Source organism: Schistocerca piceifrons, chromosome 4, assembly GCF_021461385.2.
Source record: "Schistocerca piceifrons isolate TAMUIC-IGC-003096 chromosome 4, iqSchPice1.1, whole genome shotgun sequence".
NCBI lineage: Eukaryota > Metazoa > Arthropoda > Insecta > Orthoptera > Acrididae > Schistocerca > Schistocerca piceifrons.
In genome coordinates this window covers 406,131,341-406,149,452 of record NC_060141.1, presented here as the reverse complement: position 1 = coordinate 406,149,452, position 18,112 = coordinate 406,131,341, and the positions used below count along the sequence as shown (strand labels likewise).

At 42.4% G+C, this 18,112-nt stretch overlaps 1 protein-coding gene across 1 annotated transcript in view; it reads right to left on the bottom strand.

The window, feature by feature from the left end:
* Positions 1-13,685: 13,685 nt before the first annotated feature.
* Positions 13,686-18,112, bottom strand: part of LOC124795871 (photoreceptor-specific nuclear receptor-like) — a 254,597-nt gene continuing 250,170 nt past the window's right edge. The window contains exon 9 of the mRNA XM_047259952.1: positions 13,686-17,584. Within this exon, the coding sequence (XP_047115908.1) occupies positions 17,346-17,584 (239 nt within the window). The 3' untranslated portion in view covers positions 13,686-17,345. The remainder of the gene's footprint in view (positions 17,585-18,112) is intronic.

The window sequence follows — 18,112 nt, the reverse complement described above, 5'->3', positions numbered from 1 at the left end:
GCAATGGGTTTTGGACTTTGTTGCAGGCACCCGTGTCCATCATCACTGACTTCTCTTGTTTCGGCTCTTGAGGAAAAATAGGTTGCCATTCCTCCAACTCACTGAAAGTGTTCGCAGCAAAGGTGAAGCAGTCATGAAGATGAAGGATGGACTCATCCTGAAAAATGCCCACTAATAGCTGTCCACATACTTTTGATCAGATAATGTACTGGTATATTCGATGACGACCTATATCAACAAAAACCTGTTGACCACGTCAGTTAACTATGGCAACAGAGGTATATCAAATACTTTCGATATGATGACAGCTGAAGAGCCCCATATCTATGTGACTTCAAGTGTCCCAGACGTCAGGCATCAACGGTCTGACTGCGGCCAATTACTCGACGGTTACGCCGAGTGACAGCTCAAGGACTGACATCTCAGTCATGTGCCACACCGAACTGATCCATTTAGGGTGGCGACAGGAGCTCTCTCTCTCTCTCTCTCTCTCTCTCTCTCTCTCTCTCTCTCTCGCTCTCCATTCAACACTCATGTTTATGAGTGTTTGGATCGGCATCGAACAACACTACGTCAGCGCTTATTGTCAAATGACTGGATAGAAGTGTCACGAGTAAACAGTGAACTAGTTTAGAAGCCATGTATTTGTTACACAGAGTCTGAATGAGTTAGTGGAGCTGGTACTGGCGATGATCAACACGCCTAAGAGTCTTCTGCGTAAGTCCAGCTAGCAACTGTTACGGCCATCCTTCTGCAGACGATTTGAGTGAGGTGTCATAGTGGTTCGACAACGGGATCGTATTCGGATGGTCATTGATACAGACTTAGGTTTTCCATGATTTCCCTAAAGCACTTAAAGCAAATGCCTGGACGATTCATTTGAATAGGATACCGCCGATTTCCTTTCCTGTCTTATCCCAGGTCAACCTGGGACGTTTAACCATAACCTTTCTTCCCGCAGACGAAAATAAAAACTTAGATGTATTTATAAGCGTGAATTTTTAGCCATTATCCGGTGAATGGAAAGAGTGAAAACTAATTGATACAATTTCAATGGCAGAGAATTACCTACGTTTCATTATTATTTACAAATTGTAGCTTCTATCAAGATTCGTAAATAACTGTCAATTAATTTTCAATTGTTATTCGTTTGATAATTTTGAACTTGTATTTCATGCTTAATTTCCTTCAAAATAACAGTAATCACGCGGGAGCAGTAACTGCTGCGCAGAAGCAAACCCATTTCTGTCGTTCTGTGCATGACGTCACTGAGGAACAGCTCTTGGCGCGCGCGAAGTGTACGTCTGAGCTTTGTGTTGTGGTTCGTCCGTGTTGTGTTTCGTGCGTGTTGTCGTTTCCGTTTGGTTATCTTTGTGCAGTGAGTGTTTGTCCGAAGTATTTGAGTGTGTGGAAGCAATGCCAGGTTGTGCTGTTGTTGGCTGTAATTCTCACAATCGCAATACAAAAGGGACTGAAATAGTGTTGCTTTCAAAATGCTTTAGGAAAGATCCTGTGAACGTAGGGAACGCTAGAATATGCTCTCGTCATTTCAAGGAAACGGATTATATCCGGGACTTACGTTCAGAACTGTTAAATTTACCGCGGAAACTAATCCTTAAGAGTGATGCGTATCCGTCTTGCAATTTGCCTTGTGGTAGTAGCGCCGGTGATAACACACCGATTGCAATAGAAGAAAGGAAAGAACGTTTTAACAAACGTGAAATTCGTAGAAGAAGCCTAGAGACTTTAAAGAAGCTCTCACCATTGAAGAGGAATGTTGACAAGTATACATTTACAGATGAAGTTCTTTGTAGTGATCCACATAAAGTCACTTTACAGAATTCTGTAGCGTCACTACAGAGGAGAAATGCTCATCTAAGGAACATGTGCATGAAATTGCGAGCACGTAATAAAAATCTTAGAGGTCAGCTGTCCTCAATGAAACGACGTCTGCACGAAGAAGAATTTAATAAAAAGGAACTTGTGTCTCGTGAAACTAATCAAATACTGGGCAAAATATTTTCACTCAATCAAATTAGAAGTTTGTTGCATGGTTCAAAACGGGTTCGATGGGGCAAAGAGGACATTTGTAAGTCTATTGCTTTACGTGCTCTGTCGCAGAAGAGTTACAATTTCCTTAGAGAAAAACTCGGATATCCTCTACCTGCAGTGTCAACCTTGCGTTCTTGGATTAATCGCAGTTTCAGTTGCCAACCAGGAATTTTGAAGGATTTTTTAGTGATGATGAAAATGCAGGCTGCAACACTGACTGAAGGGAACGTATTTGTGTTTTGTCATTTGATGAAATGAACATTGACAGTAGAATTTGTTACGATCAGCAAGATGATAGGATTCTTGGACCTCACAGTAATGTCCTTGTTGTCATGGTCCGAGGCTTGTTTGCAACGTGGAAGCAACCTATCTATTTCAATTTTGACGTTCAGATGACAGCAGCACTCTTGAACGAAGTAATTGTTTCCCTGGCCAGCATTTGCTACAATGTTGTGACTGCAGTAGCAGACATGGGTGCAAAGAATAGTTCTGTCTGGAAGGAGCTTGGCATTACTCATGAAAATACTTGTTTTCCACACCCCTGTGATTCTCTGAGACGTGTGTGGGTGTTTGCTGACGTTCCCCATTTGCTCAAACTCTTAAGGAACCACTTGCTGGATCAAGGAATAATGTTGGAAAACAAGACTGTGGCAAAAACTGCGTTCGAGAAACTGTTAGTTCTGGACAGTGGCGAGATGAAAATATGTCCCAAGTTATCTCAGCAACACATTACAGTGAAGGGCAGAGAGCGACAGCGAGTACGCTTAGCAGCTCAGCTGCTATCAAATACAACTGCACAGGCGATTCGGTATTTGATGCCTGAAGAAGGACACGCCAGTGATTTCATACAGATGGTGGATGAGACTTTCGATGTACTTAATCCAAGGACAAAAGAAAGTAATAAATCACTAGCCTGTGGATTTGGTGTCAATTTTCAAGCCCAAGAACAGTGCCTACGTAAATTTTCGAAGTGTTGTGAGAAGATGCGTGTTGGCAACTCAAAGCATCTCCTACCCTTCCAGAAAGGATGTTTGAAAACTGTTCGGTCACTTTTGGGTCTGTTCAGTGACTTAGCTGTTTATAATATTGAATATATTCTTACAGCAAGATTAAATCAAGACTGCTTGGAGAACTTTTTTTCTCTTATAAGAGGCCTTGGACGTTTTTATGATCATCCATCGCCAGTCGAGGTAAAGAGCCGGATAAGACTGTTGTTGGGAGCAAACGCTCATGATATTCCACTTTCAAATGCATCGTCTGTTGAGCCAGATGAAGAAGGAAGATTCGTGACTGCAACTGTTTTTGGCAATATCCTGCCTGATATGTCTGAGGCGTTGGCAATGGTTGAAGGAGAGAAGGAAGTAGAAGATTTAGATTTTGGAGTAGGAGAATCCAATGTGCCTCCAATGTCACTGGCTTCTGATTGTAGCACTGAAGGATTTAAATATCTTGCTGGATATGTAGCTTATCGATGCAGACAGTATGACAGATCACTGGCCACACCCACTGGAGAGTTACTGACACTGCCTGAGGAGACATCGAGAGGACGGCTAGGCATGCTTTCTCGTGGGGGTTTGCTGGTGCCTTCAGAAACGTGGCTCGAAACAATTAGCAGATTTGAATTAATTTTTGCCCAGACCCGTGGACACGACAGTTTGTCCAGGGAAACTGCTGTCATCAAGAACCTGTGCGCTGTACTTACCGAGCGATTCCCCACTATTCACCCAGAAATCATTAAGATTTACGCTAGGACGAGAACATTTATCCGACTGCGTTGGCTGTCTGCAAAGGACAAGTCGAAGAAAGCAGTTGCCGCTCAGCAACGGAAAGCAAGGAAGTGGTATTTGTCATCGCTTTAGAATGTAAATAAACAATATTTGTGAAAGTTAAATAATATATAAACTTAGTGATAGAAGTGAAGGTCCTCTGACTGTGTGTTTCACAACTAGCAAGACTCTACACTGACAGTGTCAAGGATTGGCTTATTGTTTCCCACACTACATACCGACTTTGCTGAACGGCGGACTCGGTAAGTCAATTTACCACTATTTCCTGTAAATCGAATTTTGCAGCACTTTTTTTGATTAATGCTCTTTTATATAAGTGAATTTTAACAACTAGGGCAAACATTATACAGCCACCTTGATAAAAATATAAGCCAAAGGTTTGAGGTGTGAGAAAATTAAGAATGTGTGTGTGTGTGTGTGTCAGTTCAGGTAGGTAATTCAAATGCTTCCTACAAATAAGGCAATTGCATAATTTCTTGTGTGAAAATGAAAGTGTTTTTGTAGACATGATGTAAACAGAATATAAATGAGCGTTACATAGAGCTTGTCTACAAGTTAACACTTTTCCCAGAGCCAAAGTTAGAAAATTGAATGCTCATTTCGAACGTTTACTTCGTAGAGAACTGCAAAACAGACTGTACTTTGCACTTATTTTTGTATAGTTTGATCTATAGACGCTTGATTTTATTAAAGTCAGCACTCAGCAGTGTCTGTTTAAAAGCTGGACAAGTTACAGAATATAGCAGTAACTTTCTAGAAATAGCAGAATAACAATTTACCTTTTACTATTTCCGTAGAAACTGAAACATTTCACAAATACATCGCTTAAATGCGTGGGCTGCGTCTTGTAGCGCTGTTTCGAGGCAGCGGCGGTTCCTTCGTGACGTCACAGCCTCAGCCAATGGCAGGACAGAGCGCTTACTGCTCATCCTTATTTTTTTTACGGACCTTGAACAGTAATCAAGTAAGACCAAATGATGCTGGAAGCTACCAAATCCAAGAGCGTTACTGTTTTACTGGTACGTTACTTGATACAATTTTATACACTCCTGGAAATTGAAATAAGAACACCGTGAATTCATTGTCCCAGGAAGGGGAAACTTTATTGACACATTCCTGGGGTCAGATACATCACATGATCACACTGACAGAACCACAGGCACATAGACACAGGCAACAGAGCATGCACAATGTCGGCACTAGTACAGTGTATATCCACCTTTCGCAGCTATGCAGGCTGCTATTCTCCCATGGAGACGATCGTAGAGATGCTGGATGTAGTCCTGTGGAACGGCTTGCCATGCCATTTCCACCTGGCGCCTCAGTTGGACCAGCGTTCGTGCTGGACGTGCAGACCGCGTGACCGACGCTTCATCCAGTCCCAAACATGCTCAATGGGGGACAGATCCGGAGATCTTGCTGGCCAGGGTAGTTGACTTACACCTACTAGAGCACGTTGGGTGGCACGGGATACGTGCGGACGTGCATTGTCCTGTTGGAACAGCAAGTTCCCTTGCCGGTCTAGGAATGGTAGAACGATGGGTTCGATGACGGTTTGGATGTACCGTGCACTATTCAGTGTCCCCTCGACGATCACCAGTGGTGTACGGCCAGTGTAGGAGATCGCTCCCCACACCATGATGCCGGGTGTTGGCCCTGTGTGCCTCGGTCGTATGCAGTCCTGATTGTGGCGCTCACCTGCACAGCGCCAAACACGCATATGACCATCATTGGCACCAAGGCAGAAGCGACTCTCATCGCTGAAGACGACACGTCTCCATTCGTCCCTCCATTCACGTCTGTGGACCGTAGCCCAGCTTCATGGAGACGGTTGCGAATGGTCCTCGCCGATACCCCAGGAGCAACAGTGTCCCTAATTTGCTGGGAAGTGGCGGTGCGGTCCCCTACGGCACTGCGTAGGATCCTACGGTCTTGGCGTGCATCCGTGCGTCGCTGCGGTCTGGTCCCAGGTCGACGGGCACGCGCACCTTCCGCCGACCACTGGCGACAACATCGATGTACTGTGGAGACCTCACGCCCCACGTGTTGAGCAATTCGGCGGTACGTCCACCCGGCCTCCCGCATGCCCACTATACGCCCTCGCTCAAAGTCCGTCAACTGCACATACGGTTCACGTCCACGCTGTCGCGGCGTGCTACCAGTGTTAAAGACTGCGATGGAGCTCCGTATGCCACGGCAAACTGGCTGACACTGACGGCGGCGGTGCACAAATGCTGCGCAGCTAGCGCCATTCGACGGCCAACACCGCGGTTCCTGGTGTGTCCGCTGTGCCGTGCGTGTGATCATTGCTTGTACAGCCCTCTCGCAGTGTCCGGAGCAAGTATGGTGGGTCTGACACACCGGTGTCAATGTGTTCTTTTTTCCATTTCCAGGAGTGTATTACATGAATTGCACGTTTATTTTCGAGTTCCAAATGAGTCATCTGAAATGGCTATTAAAACGCTACATAAAGACAATAATGTCTCTTCTTTGTAACTATCATCTATGACAACTTTGTAACTATCATCTACGACAACACAAAATCGAGGGTACACTTCAAATACATCCATCACAAATACCTACACTGAAACTGTTGTAAGGTGGAAGATTAAATGAATGTCAATTTCGCACCTTACATAAGAGATTTTATACATCATAACGAGAAGATGAATATGTCACCTGACATACTTCGACGAAAATAAACAGATTTGCCTATTAAAATGTACTCTATGCAATGCAAAGGGATGACACTGAGTCGAAGATATTAACACCCCAAACCTAAATCCTGCATGTCAATAAGCAAGAGGTGAAAAAGGCTGCTGGAGGGAACGTTTTAGTGTGGGGGCAGACCTGAGTTGCGCCATAACGGACCGAGTACAACGAAACGCTTTTAAGGTGACCCATGGGGACGGACAACGAACGCGCCGGGCGACGCATGGAGAAGAACAGGTAGCGGGCCAGTGCTGCGTACTACAGAAAGAATCTTTCGAAAACTGCATTGGAATTTCCAGATGGACACAAATATACCAGTGACACAGTTGATCACGTGAAAGGCACGTGGTACGCTCGTGGTGTACGCATGTAATTTTTAGGCGTGTGGAGTGGGCACAAAATGTCCGATTGGTTGAAATGAACTAGGAAGGAGTAAAGTGCCGAAATTTCGACGCAGTTTGATGATAGGCCCTTTTTTATTGGCAGATATAGTTTCCACAAGATGAAAGGAATGCTCCTATTGGTTGGAAAAAGCCGTGATGTGGAGCACGAAAGGACACAGGTGAGGGACAGTTTTGCTATGAGAAACACAAGACCGAAAATTTCGAGGACTCTCCTCTGAACCAGCGTCAAGTCAGAACAGCTCTGTACGATGCAAAGGAGGAATTTTGTATGAACACTGCGTTCACTTCGGCTGACTTTCAGCTAGATATTAGCTGTAGCGTCGTTGAGCTCCAAGAGCAGAGAAACGAAAGAGCCATGCAGTTTATTGTCCTTGCGAGAACTGAGATGGCATTGTAACACGCATGCTGCTCCATCCATGCCAGTGCATATTGACATATTTCAAGACTAGGGATGAGTGCATGTTTTCTCGCCTAACGAGAAACATAGAACAGTTTCTGCTGATAAAATCAGTAAAGATTTTGATTAGCTTCTGTAGGACTTTCAGAGGACGAGAGCAGCCATACAGCCGACAGCTCATCGTAACTGTGGTAAATACCGCTAGCAGACGCGTAAACTTGTTGGTTCACCAGCTTGCATCCACTGTGAACTCGAGCAACCTTGAGTAATCTTTTGCTCAGCTTGTCACAAAAACAAACCATCCTTCGTAGACTTGATTGTCATCCTAAATAGTACCGAACTTAGAACCGGAACTGGATGATGTTTCGTAATATTGGCCAACTTCACGATGTAGTAGTAAGAATAATTTTGTAGAGAACATTCTGGTTAAAACTTGATATTGTTGTGTTCAGTATTATCTTGATTAAACAAGACGCAAAGCGTTATTTTGACAACTGTCACAACCTTGACATGTTACAACCTATGTAAGTTCGTGGATTTCTTTGACAATAATTCTGATATCTGACAATGGAGAAAAGGAGTGGAGTGTCAGACCGCCGCATTGCACTCACGCTTCGAAAACGGATAGAAATCTAACTCGTGTGAAGGATAATAGCTGAAGTTGAATTAAAAACTAAATCATGTTTCCATATACTTTAAGACAGTCATTAGGTGGTGGTCTCTTCTAAACCGTGATCGCATTAAACTGACGACGTTATGATAGCTGCGTTATTTCTTCTGTGGCGTTCAGGATTACCTATTCACCTTCTGTGTGAACCATGAAGTGCACTTATAATTATCTTTTCGTGCTCTGTTAACTCGATGGCAGGCTGCAGGCACGGTCATTACAGGATTACACAGGTTTCGAACTAGGCTGGCTCTGAGCACTATGGGACTTAACATCTGTGGTCATCAGTCCCCTAGAACTTAGAACTACTTAAACCTAATTAACCTAAGGACATCACACACATCCATGCCCGAGGCAGGATTCGAAACTGCGACCGTAGCGGTCACGCGGTTCCAGACTGAAGCGCCTAGAACCACACGGCCACACCGGCCGGCGTTTCGAACTAGTTCTCACTTGTGACCTACAATTTGAATTGTGCAGTATTAAATGTTACCTTTTCTCCGCATTTTCTATTTTCATTCGAAGTTTTTCACGCATAAACGAGAGGCCCATGCTACTTTTTTTTTATTAAATCTGTGAAAGCTGCGTGCACTTCTAATTTTTGTAGAACTTGTTTCGCTACTAAAGTCCTTGTCGGAAACGTACGTAACAATGAAAGTTTGAGTCAGACTTAGAGGAGTGCTCGGGTAACCTAATGATTTGTATAAGAATAAATGGTCTTTCTCCTTTAGAAAGAGAAGGATTCAGTTTTTCAGGGTAGAGAAACTTCAGTTATTTTCTTAATTTAAGGTCGTAGGTTTCCAAGGCCATTATCAATTTGAATAAAATCATTTTTCGCATTGGGGTGTATCATTATAATACACTAAAATGCTGACGTTTCGGCTAAGTTAGTCGCCCTGAAGAAGAACACTGTAAAGTCGGTCGAAAGGCCGCATTTCAGTTGTTTCAATATTTTGTAATGACGTAGCCTAATACCCAAAAGATTTTATATTCTCAATTAATTTTATTTTCCAACATATCATACGATTAACAATTTAGTCTTAAATAACGTAGGCAAATACGCTTTAAGACAAGGAAAAAAATGACGCAACCTGATGGAATTAACTGAATGGGACGAAATCGGTAGATGTGATGCACATGTACAGAGGAACAAATGACTACAATTTCAGAAAAATTGTATGATTTATTCAAGAGAACGTACTTCACAAATTGAGCAAATCAGTAACGTGTTGGTCCACATCTGGCTCTTATGCAAGCAGTTATTCGGTTTGTCATTGATTGCCGAGTTGATGGATATCCTCCTGAGGGATATAGTGCCAAATTCTGTCCAATAGACTCGTTAGATCGTCAAAATCCCGAAGTGATCAACTGGAGAGAGACCCGGTGACCTTGTCGGCCAAAGTAGGGTTTGGGAAGTAAGAAGACAAGCAGTAGAAACTCTCGCCTTGCGTTGACGAACATTATCTTGCAGAACTGTAAGCTCAGGATGACTTGCCATGAGGGGAAACAAAACGAGGCGTAGAATATCGTTGAAGCAACGCTGTGCAGCAACGGTGCCGCGGATGACAACCGAAGGGATCCTGCTAAGAAAAGAAATGGTACACCAGACCATGGCTTCTGATTATCGGTTCGCATGGCGGGCGACAATCAGGCGGGGTATCCATCGCTGTCCGGGGCGTTTCCGTATACATCTTCGGCCTGGAGTTTCATTGACTGGAGTAGAATTGTCTTCAGTGATGAGTCCCGCTTCGATGACCGGCGAAGACGTGTCTGGAGATTCCCCAGACAGCAACGGCATGCCATCCCGATTGCCCCCTCCATACGGTCCGACAAGCAGAAGTGATGGTCTGTGGTACCATTTCTTTTCATAGAAAGTCCCTTTGGTTGTCATCCGCGGCAGATTACGGTAAAGCGGTACGTTGACGATGCCCCGTTTTGTTGCCCTTCATTGCAAGTGATCCTGGGCTTGCAAATCAGAAAGGCAATGCCCACACCCACGCTACGAGAGTTGCTATTGCTTGTCTTCGTGTTTGCCAAACCCTACTTTGGCCGGCAAGGTCAACGGATCTCTTCCCAGTAGACAACGTTTGGAACATTATGGACAGGACCGTCTAATCAGCTCGGGATTCTGACGATCTAACGCGCCAATTGCACAGGAGGACCTCTAACAACTGAATCAATCAATGCCAAGCCGAATAACTGCTTGCATAAGCGCCAGAGGTAGACGAACGCGTTATTGACTTGCTCAGTTTGTGAGACACTTTCTCTCGAATAAATCATCCATTTTTTCTGAACTTGCAATCATCTGTTTGTCTGTACATCTGTACATGTACATCCTATCTAACGATTTTGTCCTATGCGGATAATTCCATCGTGGAGCGTAGTTATTTTTTTCTTTCTTTCTTTGTTGCGTGTACTCCGCTGGAAATTGGTTCCGTGGCAGAAGCAGCCAACACCGATGAAGGTGTTTTTGGCGAGCGAAGGCAGCGCTGTATGGGGATGATGTAGGCCCCCCTCCATAAGATACAGGAAATGTTACAGATGACTGCTTGCGGACCGAGCGAGGTGGTGCAGTGGTTAGCACACTGTACTCGCATTCGGGAGGACGACGGTTCAATCCCGCGTCCGGCAATACTGATTCAGGTTTTCCGTGATTTCCCTAAATCGCTCCAGACAAATGCCGGGGTAGTTCCTTTCAAAGGGCACGGCCGACTTCCTTCCCCGTCCTTCCCTAATCCGATGAGACCGATGACTTCGCTGTTTGGTCTCTTCCCCCAAACAACCCAACTGCTTGCGGTAATCAGGAAATCCGTGTTCGAATGAGAGTGGCACAAATTTTCAGCTCTCACTACGTATTCATTGATAACACTACGGTATAGTGTTTCAGTCTGCCATCTCTTACTTAAAAAATACCATCTGCAAGAGGCATTGGCCAACTACATTGCTATCTGGCTATAAATCTACTATTTATTTTCCTTGATATTCCTTAAGAATTTGTACTATTATTAAATATGTGAACTGCAATGTAAATATAAGCCGTAACGATTTGTATGAATAATACTACAGATGTCATGTTAAGATCATAAAATGTTGTACTTATAGATTTGTTCTTACGTTGGTAGTCATCCGTCAGAGACTTTAGCCTAAGTCGTTTGGAGGCAGATGCACTGGAAACGTGAGTAGAGGCGTTACAGAAATATTGTTGTTGAAGCTTGGCTTGGTTGTAGAAGTTCCTGGAGGTTGCTGGTGTGAAGACGCAATTCCTAGTTGATGAACAATTAAGTACAAGTCGCGCGCCATAGTCCCCTGCCGGGGGAATCTTAGATCCATACGAACTTACGAAGCTGTTTTGTAGTCCGTTCATATTTCAGAGAAAGTACCAAAAACAAGGATATGGAGCGAAGTATTTTTGTGGTAAAAGGACCCTTCGAGATGATAATTTCAACATGTGTGGTACATAGTGGTGTACTTTCAATTTAATTGAAAGTCGTTGCTTAGCGTTACGTAAGTGTTAACGTGAATATTCCGATTGCTATCTAAAAACTGATATGCGCTGTGATCTTTATCTTCAGCACAGCCAACAAATAACTTGTAGCAAAGAATAAATATCAGGATGAGTTTCTGCATTACATATTAAATTTGAGATAGGAAATTTCGTAATATGCTAAGCGCCCATCTTGGAGTGTGCTGTGTTTCATTAGCTAGTGTGACATAAACAGCAACCTTTTTCCTTAATAATCTAGGAAGACAAATATGGTTCAAATGGCTCTGAGCACTATGGGACTTAACTTCTGAGGTCATCAGTCCCCTAGAACTTATAACTACTTAAACGTAACTAACCTAAGGACATCACACACATCCATGCCCGAGGCAGGATTCGAACCTGCGACCGTAGCTCTATGAAGACAGTTAAGTCATACTGACAGCAGAAGTATATAAACCTTTTCATTCTATCTCCGAGAAGTGATAATTAACTTCAGAATACTCTCAATTTTTGTTTGACTCAGTAACAGAAACACCAAATTCCAAACTTTCACGATGTATTAAATGTAATATCTTTCTTGATGCCTTATTTATCGTTCCGTTGACTATGTGTGCATTTGGATCATTCTAAAAAAATTTATTTGGTCATAGATTCTAAGTATTTCATTAATGCCTTTTTATGGGATAATTTTTGAAGTAAGATCTGTTAAGTTATGGCTGTTGTTGAGATATATAGCGCGCCTGCTATTGCTGATAGGGGCGTATACTGATATTTTCAGTTATGATTGTAACAGTTGGCTCTGTTTTGATAAGATGTTTATTTTCATTAATTGGAAATGACAAAGGAAGCACTATGGTACTAATTTCTGGGAACGTTATTGTTTTGTAATGAAATTACGTTGATGTTTCTTATTGCTGTTTAAAATCAATTTTCGCTTCATAGGAAACGCAGTGACGATTTCAATTACGTACAGGTAAGATGACGACTGCTATTAAAAAAAGTTCTCGATGTTTACATAACGATAGGGTTTACTTAAATAATTCTGCAGTTCTTACTAAGGTGAATTAGAGGCCGGATTCTAAGAGCTTCTTACATGTGATCTTCCCGTATGAAGATTTTGAAGGAAGAACAGAGTTAAAAGTCAACAGAGTAGTGATAAGTATCGATCCCATGCTTGCTCTGTTCTCCCTCGTATAACAACTTCGGGATAAGCTGCGGGCCCTGTAACGCAGGACACCGTAAGACATTTTACGAGATCCGAATGTCTCCACAAATCCATCTGTTTGCAGTGGATATCGGACAACCAACGCACTTACAAGCTTGCCTAAAACAAGCAACTCCCAAGCATCACAATATTCCTTTCCGTTCTCTGATCGCTATCAAGGGCTTGTAGTTAAGACAAAAGAAGGATAGTCATCGTTATGTAGTGAGGACGTTGTCTTGAAAGGAACTTTGTACTGCGCTACCCAACAGCACATCTCATCTCCCATGGTCTGTTAATTCTGGCCGTAGTCGGAAGAAAATCGTCACTGTTAACAGATTGTGGCAAACAACAAAATGAGAAAAAGTGTTAAAGTGAATACCCTCTCCAAAATGCGATTACCGTAAAGTTGAATATCTTGCTTTTTTTATTGTAGGGTGTGCAAGTGGCGAAAACCCTAAAAATTGTTGATTATGTCTCACTCCACTTAGTTCGAAGTTCTTTAACTATCATACCTGTAAGTCTTTAATGATACTTAAAGTTTTTACTGATCAACCGGTTGGTTTCTTAGTTTCGTAGCTTATGGTGAGTTATAACTTTGAATGACAGAGTGATCAATGTTTTTGTATTCACGAAAATAAAGTGTACAAATGCTAAAAATTGTAGGTCCTTTGTGAACAGAAACCGCAATGTAGTTTTGCCTTATGTTTCTGGATTTTGTACCTGGTTATTTTGGCCATTGCCAGGACTCATTTGAAATAAAACAGAACACGAGAACGCACATAACTATGCAAGTGTCTTATGTATCCTGTGTATAATAATTCTTGAGTCGTATTAAAGTGAAGTTGGGAATGCAACAATAGTACTATGTCCAAGGGTAATATTCAGTTGCATAGGAAGGTAAGGTTAATGACATAACTGAAACGTGATAAATATAACACTTTATTAAAATTTAAATACAAAAGATAGCACATACAGAAATTTAAGCCGGAGATTCTATTTTTGAGGTACAGTGATTCACAGTGACAAAAATCGACATAAATGTTATTTACAGATGATACAGTCGTCTGAAATTTGCATGCAGTGCAGCTAAACACATTGCTCATGTCAGAGTATTCCTAAAAGAATTACAGAAAATCTGTGTAATGAAAAATGTCGTACGATATTGTGAATTACAGTACTAAAACTCCTGGAAACATTTTTAAATATGTGCGTCGAATGTAAAAGATCTATATTACATAAAGAGAAATGCTCGCTTGTATCCAAAAATTGTTGTACATCAAAGATGCTGATTAAGTCGGCTTCCTATGCTACACTAGCGCCACTGGGAGGTTCACGGGACACACTGTCCCTAGCACAAGCACTTGACACTCGCGGAAGATCAAAATCAAGCACTTCACCAAAGCGTTCCTGCCTTCTGTACGGGGCCTTCGTGCACTGTTTGTATTCTATGCCACTGACAGCCCAAACAAGGAGTAAAACCAGAGTCCAGTTCGTTAATTATTAATCGAAAATGAGAAAATGATGAACCAGAAAATGTAGTTAACTACACATAATACAAAATATCTTGCTTGGTAACATACGTTAACTGCATAAGAACCATGAATAATTTATGAGATTTTCACTTTGTGCTGTAGAGAATAACTCACGACCTCATTTCTGTAATAGAAACAATTGGTATCGGGACAATTTTTTCAGTTTTGTACTGGGAACGACAGTGAGGCGTGCGCATATTTAGCACTTCATCATAATCAGATGCCATGAAAGGCGAAAAGAGATAATTCTCGGTACAGGATGTAGGAACACCACGACCGAAACCATGTGTTAAGCCCGTCATGGTTTTGCAGTACTCGACTTCAGCCGCTAAGGACCCTGCATTAGGAACAACAGCCCTTGAAACTCAGCAGTTTTTCATTGACATATGCTAGCGTTGGCCATCACCTGCAGTATGACAAAGTTTGTGGAAATCATGTTTGCATCGCTGCGCAGATCTTCTTGATAAGCCATACGCTCCAGACCAACATATGGATGTATCGCGAAATTAGAAACAAAGTTTCTTGAACAAGTATGGGAAATTAATGTCTGTAATTTTGTTGTCAGCCACTGAATTCTTAAAAATTATCATGGACAATAAAAGAAATAGGTAAAAGCCCTAGTTATTCATGCTACTGCAACTCTCAGTTGGTCTGAAAGCTTGTGAGAATAATTCTGACCAACAGATAATCTTTTACGTTCATATTTTAACATACAGGGAGCGAGATTTTTCTCTGAAAAGCGCTGCAGTCCAGAGGAAAATCATCGCTAATTGGCTGTGCGAGTGTACAATGAACGCTTATTTTTAACGTTCATAGAGAATCACCGATGTTTAAATATATTTGCTTACTTTTTATCAAACAATGACATGAAGTGTTGGATTAAGAAGTAGCCGAACAATACCTGTCGCAGTCACCTCACCAGGAATTAATGGCGACAGTGAATATTTGTTATTATACATTATTTATCAAATGGATACTCAAAATAGGAAAGATCTCGTCCGCTTGTGGCTATTCGTGTTGAAAAACTGAATTTTACATTTATTTTTGTACTACGTTTCCCACAGATTGAAATTCAGAAAAAAAGACACAGTATAATAGGTAAAATTAATGGGTAGCGTAAGTATCAAGGAAATAAGTGGTTTGAGACAACTCCGGCCAGTAGTAGGAGAGCAAAAGGGGCTTCTTATTTTCTTTGTCTCGACCACTAAAATCAACGATGGTGATGTTGGGAAGCTGTCTTTGGGTATGTCAAAAATTTTCAGCTTGGATTCTGAGATATTTCTTCGAGGAGGAACAGAAGAATTGCGCAAGATTTGTCTGTAGTTCACGTGGTAAGAGTGCTTTATTGCTATGTTTTAGAGTTATCTTATAGTATAATTTAAATTAATTGGCATCTGACATTTAAGGACCAAAGTTGCTAAGTTGTTGCGTCGGTTACTGTCTACTGGCAGGGAACACAGAGTTCCCACGATTTAAATTGGCCTTCAGGTCTCTATCTCATACAAAGGTCAAGCGGAAACTCTGAAAGGATGGCAAACATCTGATGTTAATTCTTATTAGGTAAAGAGTCATGATATTTTTTTCTGAAATGGATGAAATTTTTCCACCCGGGAAACTATTTTAAACCGTAGGAAACGCCGTAGTTCACCACCAAGAGCTACTAAAAGCACTACTTCATTACAGCCAGTTTCAGGCTTCAGTCCATTATCATGTGTCCTGTACACCAAAGGAGAGGAAGCATGAAATACATTTCAGCGCTATCTGGTGTACACGCTCACGAAAATTCACGAGTAGTAAGGCGTCACCTACTCGCATGAAACATTTAACAAATACTAGTTTCATAACATATTTATTTTAAACTTCATTTCTCGACAACTACTGCTGGGACTGGAACAAGATTTTTTTTTCATTGATTTGTAAAATATCTCTCTTACCGTCGGATCTTATCAAAATTTCGTATCGCTCTGTATTTTATATATGTACAAGGTGTAATGAAATTCACATTACAGACTTTGAAAACACGTTTCTTATAGCAAAACAAGAAATAGATGTCCACTAAACATTGGCTCTAAAATGCATACCTTAAGAGATACGAGCACTTGTTCGTCTTCGATACTGTGAAACACGTCTCTCCAGCGGGAAGCTCTTTGCTTTCCATATTTTAGAATGAGTCAGTATGCACCAAAACAACAAAAAATATCCATAAACATGAGCTGTAAAATACGCGCTTTAAGAGCTATGATCACTTACTCGTCTTCGCTATTGTGGAACACATCTCTTCTATTGAAAAAATGGTCCTAGCTCTTTAAGTGTGCGGTGTAGAATCCATGTTTACTGGACATTTTTTTCTTGATTTGGTCCGTACTAGCTCCTTGCATAATATGTAAATCAAAGTACTTGCAGAGAAGATCAACAAACGCCGATAGCTTAGGTATGCATTTTAGAAGCCACGTTTCCTAGATTATTTTTTCTTGTTTTGGTGAAAGAAAAGTGTGCTCAAAGTCTACAAAGCGAATTTAGTTACACGCTGTATAAGCTTCGGAGAACGGGAACTTCTACAATTTGTTCAATATGTAACTCGTAACAAATGTGAAGTTTAAAGTCTCCGTCTCGCACAAAAATCACAAGAAAATTCTGAAATTCACGTATGATGTGTATAGTGTTTTCAAATACGTCAAAAATTTGTTCTTAATTTTGATCAGGGCCGGACGTAATTTTTTTTTATTTGAAATATGCCAAGTTTCACGTAGGGAGAAGCTTCGAACTTGAGAAATAACAGGCACAACGCTTTGGGCAACACAGTGAGTATAGTCCAGCGCCTTCGCTGTCAAATGCCAACTGATTTAAATACGACTGTAGGGGATGATGAGAACCTGTGCTGGTCAATGTATCCAAGATTTCGTTCCTGATTCGAGGTACTACGAAGAGAAATGAGTTTGTGAGACGTGAGATGCTCCTGGAGAGGGGTATGGTCAATGTAAATCTGATGCCTTCGAGGAAAATGCTGTCAAGTTCTTGCTCCGAAGAAACGGATGATTCGCGACTACATGTGACTCCGTCTCACCGCGCGACAGAAGAAAGCACTGTTGGGGCAGACGGCGGCGGCCTAGTTCTTGTACATGTCGCAGAGCACCTTCTCCATGGGCGTGTTGCCGATGGTGCGCTGGAAGAAGATCTGCTCGATGCGCGCCGTGGAGACGGATCGCAGCAGCGGCAGCATCAACAGCAGGCGGCCGAAGCGCGGCGGGTGCCCGGGGTGCTGCCCGCGCGTGTGCTGGCCCAGCATCACCTGCGCCTGGTCCTGCAGGTTCTCCACCTGCCCCGGGTCCTTCAGGCCGCGCGTCTCTGCAACACCACGCCGTCACACACTTCACCGTGCCCTTCCTTTCTTCTGTAATATAAGGGGCAGTCAAATGAACACGAGAGAGGTGGAAGTAAGTAAACTGACGTGGCCTTCTCGTATTACCAGCTGAGTCAAGGCGGCGTTCTGCAGCAACGTTTCGAATAGGAAACTTGTCGAAACGTTGGCGCAGAACGACGCCTTGACCCGGCTAATAACGCTAGAAGACTTCATCATCGAAATTCGTCGAGAAAGCCTGCATTATCATATAGTGAGTAAAAGTGTTCATTATTTCAAAAGTAATCGCCATAACTGTTCTTTCAGAAAAGACGGTGAATGCCTTCATGGAATAAATGTTTCCGGCTGCCTACGGAGCCATGATTAACCCAAGCGTGCACCTGCTCGTCAGAAGCAAATCGACGGCCGCCAATGTTTTTCTTCAGGGCTCCAAAATATATGGACATAGCATGCGGAGAGATCGGGGCTGTAGGAAGACGTGTAAGGTTCAAATGGCTCTGAGCACTATGGGACTT